This window comes from Microchirus variegatus (genome assembly GCF_963457635.1).
Source record: "Microchirus variegatus genome assembly, chromosome: 16".
Classification (NCBI taxonomy): domain Eukaryota; kingdom Metazoa; phylum Chordata; class Actinopteri; order Pleuronectiformes; family Soleidae; genus Microchirus; species Microchirus variegatus.
The window spans coordinates 15,347,282-15,358,548 of NC_139817.1; the positions used below are offsets into that span (position 1 = coordinate 15,347,282).

Genomic DNA, 11,267 nt, shown 5'->3' on the forward strand with positions numbered 1-11,267 from the left:
TCAACCCCCATGTCCTCCTTCTCTTTACGTTCCTCTCCTTCCTTTTCTGCTCCCTCTGTCTCAGCGTAAATATGTGGTCCACATGTGGTCACGAGTTGGCACGTCTTCCAAGTAAACCTTTTTCCCCTCCGTGACCAATATCCCTTTCTTCAGTTTTACCTCAAGTATTCTCATCGGGTATTCCAAGGCCAACATTTACTTTTCACCCCCACTCTTTTGTCTGTTTTCCCTCCATTCATTCTCTTCTCTTCTCTGCTCCTCTTCCTCTCTCTCTCTATCGTTTTCTATCCATCGTCCAGATGTGGCTGCAGGGGGCTGTGCAGTGGTTCAGCAAAGTTCAAATTCATCTCTCGCACCACATGGGTGACTGTGAGGCGGCGTGGCGAGGTTTATCGACTGTCTGACTGCATCGCTGTCCTTGGCAGACCGAGAAGAAGTTGGGTTTTTGTCGCTCATATAAAATAACTTTGGGGTCACCTATACGATTTGTTTGTGTTTTCCGTTAAAAGTCACACTTTTAGTCATCAAAAGAGTTGCAAAATGAATAGAAAATATAGTCAAGACATTGACAATATTGGAAATAATGATTTTTATTCCAAATAATAATCTTGCCCTTTCGTCAAAGAACCAGCAAAACTGTTTTCAGCTGTGCTAACATAATTCCAAAAGGGTTTTCAAGGGTTTTCTAATCATCCAATAGCCTTGTAACATGATTAGCAGACAGAATGTACCATATAATGCATTATTATTATTAGAATGCTCGAGAGATGGTTGCTGGAAATGGGCCTCTATACACCTATGTACATATTCCATTAAACGTTGCAGCTAGAATAGTCGTTTACCACATTAACAATGTATAGAGTGTATTTCTGATTCATTTAATGTTATATTCATTGAAAAAAAGGTGATTTTCCTTCTAAAATAAGGACATTTGTATATGACTGCAAACTTTTGAACAGTAGTGTATAACAAAAGGATCTAACTGCATTAAACTGGATTTGAAATGCAAAAAGTAAACAAATGAAGCATACAGTAGATTGGAATCATTTCTCTTACCTCCACTCTATGGGGAAGCGGCAGAATCCAGAAGTGGTCGGTCGAAGGAGCACAAACAGGAGGAGATAAGTCAGACAGATGGAAGAAGAAGGAAGGCAGATTAAAATCAATCTCAGTTGGAGGAGAAAACCAAGCATGGTGCTTTCCCTCACCGAGTCATAGCTAAGATGAGAGTGTCACCAAGGTGGAAGGACAGTGTGTGTGTGTGTGTGGCCAGGAAGAGTGTGTGTGTTTGTTTTCTGAGGTGACTGTGGTGACATGGGGGTGTGGGGAAGGTTGAGAGGTATCAGCCAAATGGGGGGAGACAGCACCACCAAACAGCTGAGGCCACACAAGGCACCACTAAAATAACTGGCAGCTACAATAACACACAAAAACAACATATACAGTATAAGCTAATCTCTATAATTCTCTAATGTGACAGAATTCAACGTGTGGTCACCTGCGACTGTGACTCTCGCGGTCGCTTTGACCGTGTTGGCTCCGGCGCTGTGTCTGTTCGAGGCCAGACACGTGTACAGAGCCGGCTTATTCACGGTCACTTTAAGAACGGACAGGACCACCTCTCCCACCAAGGTCTCCTCTACTGATGCACCTGAAATCTATGAAAAAGAAGAAGAAAAAATGTCTTGATAGTGAAGGAGAAATTGTACTAAAAGCTGCATTTCTTTCTTGCATTTCCACAAACAGCTCCTAACAGACAGACATAAGGCAATCAAAAGGCTGTTTAAACTGCTTAACAGGCAGAGATGATAATAACACTACAATTTATAATGAATTCCACTATGAAAATGTGGAAAATTTCACCTCAGAACTCTCACATTTAACATTGCTTGGGTGACACTGAAACAATAAAAACTTTTTGAGTTATTTGGATTTAAATTGCCTGGTATTCACACGAGCTGGATGGCATGTATGACTGATGCTAGCATCTGTTTTAACGATGAGCTCTTCTCCGCCCTGCTCAATTTAATCACCCCAACAAGCTGCCAAGAAAAAGGCAATATTCACAGTCTTTTTCAAATCAGCACACTCACACACACACACACACACCCACACCTATTTACATGCATTATGGGTCTGTAATCACATTGTAATTTGCACCAAAACCCATTAATACCCAGACATTATTTAGTGGATGTCTGCGTTCACTGGCACACATAAAACATAACCTACACAATTTAGCTGATCAAAGTCACCACAAAGTTGGCTTTTTCAGAACATTTTCACGTTAAAATCCAAATAGACTTTTACTGTATATGTTGTTATTTTCCAGGAAGTGGAGGGACACAGTCAGAGACTGCATACTCCTGTTGTTTTATGTCAGTTCCTCGCTGTGCTCGCTCTTTGAAGTTGGAACGATGGCATGTTTGCCCGAGCAGCGTCACTTTGACTCACATGTTAAACATAATGTTAAGTTTATTATTACGCCACCGCATGTTTTTCAACGTCTGGACTGTAGTGTGAAGTTGTCCTACAAAAGCAATATATAACAGCAGTTTGACCATTTATACCTCTCTGCCTTTATACCTCTCTGTGTTTATTCAGAACCTGTGAACCACCTTAAATGGCTGTGACGTTTGAAGTCATTCAGCACGTGAACACATTAAAACATTGCCTTAATGATGGTCGTTCTTTGACAACACGATCATAACAGCAACATCAACATCGATGGTCCTGTTGCACATATATGTTAGTTATGGAGGTCTACTTACATACATTAACTTGTTTTCATGGTCAAAAACCTCCTAGTTGCTGTAAACGAGCCGATAGAAATCCTCTTTTCTGACGGTGTTTCCCAGCCGCGAGATTTGAGACTCAACTCTTGTGAGTCTTGTGATTGGCCAGTACCTGGAAGTGACATATTCAGCACACCCGCTCTCAGAAGCGCAGCTCCCCCCTCTGGAACGGTGGATGCACTGCTCTTCATTATCAAAAGATTGTTTTAACTTTAAAAATAGTTTATAGTTTTATGTTTAAAAATAGCTTCTTCCCAACTCTCCACTGCAGTCCCTTTTATGACTTTGACCCAGAGTCAGACCCAGAGTCAGAAGACACTGTCGCTCGTGAAACACCTCCACAACGGACGTTATTCTTCTTCTGCGGTTCAATGTACGTAACCGGATGTGCCCGGACTAGTGCCCGGAGCAGGACGATCTGCTGTTCCGGAGAACCGATGTTTACGTAACCGGACTGGGTTTTTTCAGAGATCTCGCTGAGCCCGAGATTACAATAAAACACCGTGTTCTCAGCAGTGGCTGAAATGTTTGTTTAGAACCTTCAGGGCTTATTAAACAAGGTAAGGACGCAGATACACACTAAAAAACAGCGTTAATTGGACCTTCTGGTCTAGGTCCGCTTTAAGACTGATAATACTGAGAATTGTTGGCTAAATGGAGAGCAATCTCTTCTATCTCCTGTCGCCATCATGAGAATTCCTTTGCTGTTTATATCCTTGATCTTGTGGCCAATGGTTAAGTATGTGTGTGTGAGGGAGACTGAGTGACAGGAAGATGAAGGTAGATGTTAACTGTGTGTGTTTCTAGTGCCCTTCTTTACTCTTTTTTGTGCACATAAGCAGCAGCACCACTGGTATCAGTAGCAGGAAGAGCATCGTTCAACATAAACCACAACAAAACAAGACGTTCTCCACTATATTCGTGTAGAGTTTTATTCTGTGGAGAACCTCAGTGTAGCTTAACCTCAGTTAGAGATGGCGATTCCATAAATGAAACTTGAATGCATGCTTGAATTCCTTGGCGATAAACTCCGTTATTGCCACAGCTTTCCAATTATATAAGGCTCCGTAGCTGATAATGTGTCACAATGTCTGCTACGTGAATAAACTGATGTTGGCTGTGCAGACTGAGGTTTGAGCCAAACTCAACCACTGTGGAGGAGATAAGATCACAGGCATTCATGATGGTTCAGTTGGAATGGACACCAATGGATGGAAAGATGGAGGAATGATTACCTAAAATGTTATTATCAAAGTTTATCGGCACTCTTTGTGATTCTTTTGGAATGCAATGTCAATATTTAATCGGATCTACCTTCTTTAATCTATGGGTTAAACCTTAAAACTACCATCTGCAGTTGGTTTCATGGACTAAAATGCTCTTCACATCCTCGATAATCATCAATACATTGTCTGGATTGTGTTTTCTTGTTTTAAGAACCATTCAGACGTAGTGACGTAGTACGTTTCAACATCCTTGAGGTCATCTCCACACTCTCTCCTCCACTCGGCTTTGAGCAGTTGTCAGACAGAGATGTTCCATGGGTTCCATTAATCTGTAAACCCTGATCTGGCTGGGGTTTTCACGACAATGTTTGTGTGATTGACGGTGATAGCTGCATCAACGATGTCATGAACACAATGTAGCTCACCAATAAGTTCCACGTCGCTCCTTATCACAACAAGAAGACACAGCTTTTGTCTGAGAGACGTCTGCACGGAAAAAACACACTGCTCTTTTCCACGACTCTTGAATGCAAGTGATGATTCAACATTAACCAGTGCGTCCAGCTCCGCCCTGTAGAAGCCAGACCACTGGGGTTGGTACAACCCAATGGGAAAAAGAACTGGGGAAAGTACACATCGCTTATTTTGGTTTTCTCTACTCAACGTTTGACAATGGAAATGGGAATAATTGTGTGATGTACTGAGCTGTACCACTTTGTGGAAATGGGGCTTAAGCTGCTTTTCCAGACTCCTACCACACCACATTTCCTTTGTGTTTTTTTTTTCACCCAGACAACTGTACTTATCAACAGTTGTCTGAACAGGAAGAGTAGTCAAAATCACACAACCTGTAAAACAGTGAAACTTAAGACTTACAGTATTCCCGTTTTCCAGCCAGGTGATGGTGGGGATGGGATTTCCCGTGGCGTTACAGTCAAGGGCAATCAGGCTACCGTACGCTACTCTCTTCTCTTTTGGAACGCGGAGGATTCGAGCTGGAGCTGGAGACAAATTCCACAGACTCTCACACTGCAGCCAAAACACAAATGTAATGCTACTGTTTTTAAACGGCACTTTGTTAAAATAAATGAGTCGTCAATATGCTCCACATACCCTGTACTTCTATAGTGACAAGTTTTGAAAAGGCCAAACCAAAGCTGTTCCTGGCCACGCAGCGATACTGTCCTGCGTCCTCCTTCTGAATGCTGTGAATCTTCAACGCGCCGTAGTCGAGAATGGTCACGCGGTCACTGATCTGGCAGAGAAGATTAAATAAAGTGGTCATCATTTAGTTAACGTCTACGAAAATCAAACCTCATTTAGCAATTTCTTGACAAACCTTGATCAGCTCGTCATCCTTGAGCCAGGTGATGTCGGGTTTGGGATTACCGAGGGTCACACAGGGCAGCACTGCTTTGGAGTCCACCAGGAGGGTAACGTTGTTGGGATGACGTTTGATCTGTGGTTCTGATGTAGAGACAGACATGATGAGACGGTGGTTTTTACCCGTCTGTCTCAGTGTGGAGAGGCTTCTGCGGTTCTTGTTTGAATTGTTGGCTGAACCCGGACTTCAGGCTCACAACTTTGAAGGAAAACAGACTCACTCATTTTTAGCTGCAGAGCTCCGCAGCTCTTAGCTGCCTCTCCAATCCCGTTGTTGGCAATGCAGCAGTATTCTCCATTGTCCGACTCTCTCACACGAGGAATGATAAGCATCTGTCCCTGCTCCCTGGTGATGTAGCGGGGGTCATAGTACCTGGAGAGACAGACGGGAACAGAAGAAACCAAAGTATATTTGACCATATTTCACTTTTTAGCTGTCTAGACAAGCTGGAATCATCCTAGAGCAAGTATGTGGCCAGGCTACATAAAGTGTATGTAATATTTTGGTATTAACATACATAACTGGTTGGTTATTTTTGATCCAGGTGATGTCGGCAGGAGGACGTGACTCCACTTCACAAATGAAGGTGGCATTGTGGTCCAGCAGAATGTCCACAGTCTCTAATGGGGTGATGACACGAGGAGCTGGACAGGAAACGCATAGAAGAAAACATCTAAATGATCTCAACTAAACAAAAACATCTATTATATTCAGTTAACATATTTGTATTTGTATTTCAATACACGACAGTGTTATTCAGAGAAAACAGCTGAATCTTTTCAGCTTAAATGACATTCCTGGCATTCTTATTTTTAGAAACACAGTCATCTGTTTCAGTCCAACATTCCCTGCTCTGTTGACAAATACCAGGTCACAGTTTTGACCAGCAGTGCACAAAAACAACGGGATGCGTCATGTGTCTCGAGCTCTTAGAAGCTTTCAGCTTTATCGCAAGTTGAACTCGAGGTTACGCTGAAGCTCGAGCTTTTTGTTCGAGGAAAAGTTGAAGGAGTGACGACCTTTAAATTCAGGGTTCAAGGACAGGCTCCATCTCCACACACACACACACACACACACACACACAGCTCAAGATCTGATTTCAACAGATGGTCTTTGTTAAAAGGAAAGGTTGGGGGGGGGGGGTGCAGTTCTGAGTACACTAGTCAAATAAAATCCAAGTCATAAACCACCTGTTATTATCAACCAGGTGAATTCAGTTCTTATAACCTCTAATATTTTATCGTGAAAGGAAAAGGCAGCGGTAAAAATAAAAGCAACTCAATCTGATAAGTCTGACCTTAATTTACTGTGAATATTAAAGGTGCCATATGTAAGACTGTGGCCAAAAACGGTTACTACATTCAACTTCAAGATACCGAGGTCTTTTAGGTTTCGTTTTCTGACGCAACTGGCAACCCGCGATTTGCTCGGCAGCTGAGACTCTACCGACTGTAATGATTGGTAGACGGCGGTAGGTGGTGCCACATGCCAAAACTTTATGATTTCAAAACATAAACATGATTTGCAGTCTGCAAAATATTTTTTTTTAATGCAAATATTTTGGCTGTACTGTTGTTGTTGGCGAGTTCAGTTTGTTATATGAACATTATTCCTGAGTCTCTGTGACATATTAGGAGGATTTTATGGCCAGTTGCTTTAGATTTATTACATAATGCACCTTTAAGGATTATAAAATGATGGTGGGCAAACAGTGCACGGATGAGGCATATTGTATGTGGATCCACATCAGAGACATTGAAGTAGCTTTGTACTTTGTATGAACTGTTAAAAAAAAAAGAAGTGAAAACAGAAAAGAGATGAGAATATAAAAAACAGAGGAAGAGACAGGAAAATGAGGAGAAAGGCAAAATAAGAAGGGGGGAAAAGAAGAGCTTAATGGAGGGAAATAGGGTTTGAAGGACACTGTGCTTGTTTTGTCTGAGATATTTCACAATAACGTAACGGGAAAAGCAGCCCACATCCTTACAGTCAACACAAGGTCACTGCCAATGCTGCACTCGAAAACCGTATTTTCTGGAGGGGATGAATATGAATGAGGTAAAATAAAAATGGATGCTGCATATTCTGGAAGCTTTTCATAGTCTGATTTACAGGAAAAACCTCAACGGGAATCCATGTAAATATACAGAAAATTCACCAAGAGTGAGTTTATTTTATTTATCAACCCTCAAGGTTATGTTCTGTACACTTCCCCTCTTTTGTGAAAGCATCAGAGACACTTTAGCACAATCTTCTGGATTTCATGTGTTCTACTGTTTTCCAAATCAATAATATCTTTACACTTTATTTAGAAACAGTCATGAACACCATCTAAACTTTTAATTTGAGACATTTTAGTGACATTCGCTGTTAATTTATTTTCCTCAAAATGGGTAAACCATAAATATCTTCATGTTTTATTGAGAGATCTGGAACTAGCCATTGAGACATTAACTCCTCAGGAACATGTTTAATGACTAAGTACGAAGGAGAAGCTAATTTTCTCAACTTACTTCTGTTAAAACTGAATTATATCATACATTTAATCAAAAGTATATGTCCATAATTAGTCAATGTTAATGTTAACCTTAACACAGCTTGATAGCATGCGATTGTTGCACGCTAACATTAGCTATTAGCTGAAAACACCACGGAGCTGCTAGCATGGCTTTAGCACTGTGTCTGTGTTTAGCCCATGTTTTAGCCATATGACTCCTTTACAGCTAACGTCTCACTGCATTTGACTGTGAAACATTATTTATTTTTAGTATTTATTTATTTTTTTAAATTGTATTTCTTAATTGAAAGCATGGAGCCATACGGTGCCCGCGGAGGCTTTTAGAGGAGGCCGGTAACAGTGGTCACATCTGGACCTTACTGTATGTATGTACTCGGTCCAAACCAACTGCCTCTACTTATCAATGCCTTTCTTTTATTTTTAGTCTTGGTGTGTTTTTAACTCCAGATGTTGCCTATAAAGTTGCTGATCGATGGGCAGAATGTACGAAAACTGTGCCTGGCTTGTTTTCGCTGCTAGTTTTAGATCCTTGTGAAACTAGGGCCAACTATATGTATATTCAAGCCATATTGTCACTGTGGTCACTAACTGACCACAAAATAAAACATTCCCCCTTTGATTTTAACGGCTTGTTCTCTGTTCTTTTTATTTCATGTGTCTTTTCCCTCCAATTAAATTGGTCTTTTTAGAGCCGATGACCCCAAAACAACTTCCCTCGTTGTATGTTTTTCATACTTGGGAGTCAGATGGTAAATATTGTTCTTTTCCGCCTCCCTGATGTTGTAAATCAAACCAAATACCCAGATTTTGACTTTCAGCGTGGTCAAACAAGGACAAACACAAAAATAGTTCATGTCAGGTCAAAGATCAGATGCCTGCAACAGCTCAGCCATTGTTGTGTACAGTATACTGGGTTCAGAAGTGCAGCATTGCAACACAATCTTTCAAATAAATATGTAGTTTCTCAATGTTTGTCACCAGTAACTTACGCTGCTGTTGTTGTATACTGGTGTGAACCCAAGAGCTGTGTCACAAGCCCAACATGAAGTTGCTTTCTGGACACAGATTGATCAACATCCTCTTTAATTGTTTGCACATAATCAAATAAAATTCAAGTAAATCTGGTGAATCAATCCCTGCTCAGTCCAACAGAATCCATCTGTCATCCATTTAAAAGCACACCCATGCTTTAAAACCTCAAATAAAGACAATAACGAAAAGATAATGGCACACTTTTACACTGGTTGCTCAGTTTTGCTTGCGAAATGAATTTTTTCTTGTGTGTATCATCAGTATATTTGAGTCTAACTAATTATTCAAAGTAACAAAGACTTAAATGAATAGTTCATAGCTGCGAATAGCTGTCCATGAAAACAAATGGCCATTTGAGCTGACTTCACACAGCAGCCCATGGCCTAGTAGAAAGGGAACTTATATCTTGTAAGAGGAGGGTTGCCAGTTTGACTCCTGACAGGTTTGACCTCAGGCATGTGGGGTCGCATCCATTGTACTCCCAGTGCCAGTCCAAAACCTGGATATAATGGGAGGATTGCATCAGGAATGGCATTTGACGCAAAGACATGCGGATAAATACCTGACTTATTTACACTTTCTGTATCAATATTGGGGATAGTTTATGCTTGAATAGAATATGTGGATCATATAGAGCAGTGTTTTTCAACCAGTGTGCCGTCAAGAGATCGTCAGGTGTGCCGTGGGAAATTATCCAATTTCACCTAATTGGTCTAAAAACATTTTTTGAAAACAAATAATTAATTATTTGCAAATAATATGCCATTGTCGAGTGTCTGCGCTGTAGTAGTGACTGGCAGCGTAATCATGTAATACTATTGAAGTTTTCTACTACCTTTAACACCACATTGTTGTAGCATTTATGTTCAAGCTGTATTTTTAAAGTGGACATGTTAAGTGCACTTTTTGTTTGAAAGAAGATATATAAAAGATGATTAATTATTGTTTTTGTTTGTGTTTATTTGATTCGTATTTAAGACACTTCGATAAGAATGACTAAATTGTTAATATAGGCTACAGAGTATCATTTTTTAAAAATTTTAGTTTGGTTGTGTGCCTCGTGATTTTTTCAATGAAAAAAATGTACCTTGGCTCAAAAAAGGTTGGAAAACACTGATATAGAGACTCATAATCAAAGTATTCCAAAAAAAATCTGCAGCCAATTTACATGAAATTCCAATGACCCTGGCTTTACATTACTGTCCACTAAATCAGTTTCTAATGTTATGCAGGTGTGGCCAATTCACTGCTGACAAGTGATTTGTAACAACAGTAAAAAAAAAAAGAAAAAAAAGGTGCCTCCCACATTTGTTTCAGCCTTAGCGTCAATGACGCACAGCACAGGTCGTCTGCCAAATCCAGCTTCTGCCCGTGCGGCTCCTCTCTGAGGCCGAGCGTGTGACAGCATCTACATTCTACACCACCTGTTTCCCCCGAGCCAGTGATCTGTATTGTATATCTGTTCTTATATAAAAAAAACATGTATTAAATGTCTGTCATCCAGCTCTGCCGGCCTGTGGTGACAATCTCATATGACCAGATCTAGGAGCCCCGACGGCCGAATGTGCTGTCAACGATCATTTTTATCATTCTCTGATTTCTGTTATTTGAAAAAAACACACATAGAGATTTCGATTGAAAAAAAAGTGTCAACACGACTGGTTTTGGGGAGAAAAGACCAGAGGTTAGGAACTTAGGTTATAGGGAGCGCTGACCACCTGTCCATGTGCCCATAGAGCGGGTATACAGTGAGAGGGAAGGATTTGAATTATGTCGCATTTACACTATGTGTGTGTCTATAAACACTTTCTCCATTTCCATGCGGTGTAAAACAGGTGATGTCGGTGCCGCACAAGTGTGTGAAACTAGAAAAGTCTCAGCACAGAGAAATAAAGTATTAAAAAGTGTGTTTCTGTAGCTGTTTTTGACTTATTAATACTACATTTATCAGATTTTCTGACACATGAACACAAGGCCTATATCCTGAATTGTATTTTTATGTATTTTTTTATAAAAGACTCACATTTCTCTCAATAAAAGATAGTATACAGGGCTCATGCTGAGTTTGGGGTGATACTTTTGTGTACTTAAATCTCAGTGAGTGCCACAGAATGAAAAAAAACCTCACTTACCTCTCTGTAAACTGTAGCCTGACGTGACCAGAACCAGCAGAAAACTGATCTTCATGACTGAAGTGGGTTCCACAGGCTCCATATTATTGCCTCAAAGCAGTGTGTCTGTATTGGACGTCGGTGGACGGTCAGATTCCCATGGCAGGTAACGGGACCTTCTTGTTTATTCACTTTTGCTGT

At 40.6% G+C, this 11,267-nt stretch overlaps 1 protein-coding gene across 1 annotated transcript in view; it reads right to left on the reverse strand.

Annotated features, from left to right (window-relative positions):
* The window catches only part of musk (muscle, skeletal, receptor tyrosine kinase), a 129,233-nt gene extending 117,966 nt beyond the window's left edge, over positions 1 to 11,267 (reverse strand). The window contains exons 1-8 of the mRNA XM_083902550.1: positions 11,088 to 11,267; positions 5,923 to 6,049; positions 5,626 to 5,777; positions 5,361 to 5,488; positions 5,135 to 5,276; positions 4,898 to 5,022; positions 1,499 to 1,658; positions 1,057 to 1,063 (exon numbers count right to left, since the gene is read on the reverse strand). Of these exons, the coding sequence (XP_083758676.1) occupies positions 1,057 to 1,063; positions 1,499 to 1,658; positions 4,898 to 5,022; positions 5,135 to 5,276; positions 5,361 to 5,488; positions 5,626 to 5,777; positions 5,923 to 6,049; positions 11,088 to 11,169 (923 nt within the window). The 5' untranslated portion in view covers positions 11,170 to 11,267. The remainder of the gene's footprint in view (positions 1 to 1,056; positions 1,064 to 1,498; positions 1,659 to 4,897; positions 5,023 to 5,134; positions 5,277 to 5,360; positions 5,489 to 5,625; positions 5,778 to 5,922; positions 6,050 to 11,087) is intronic.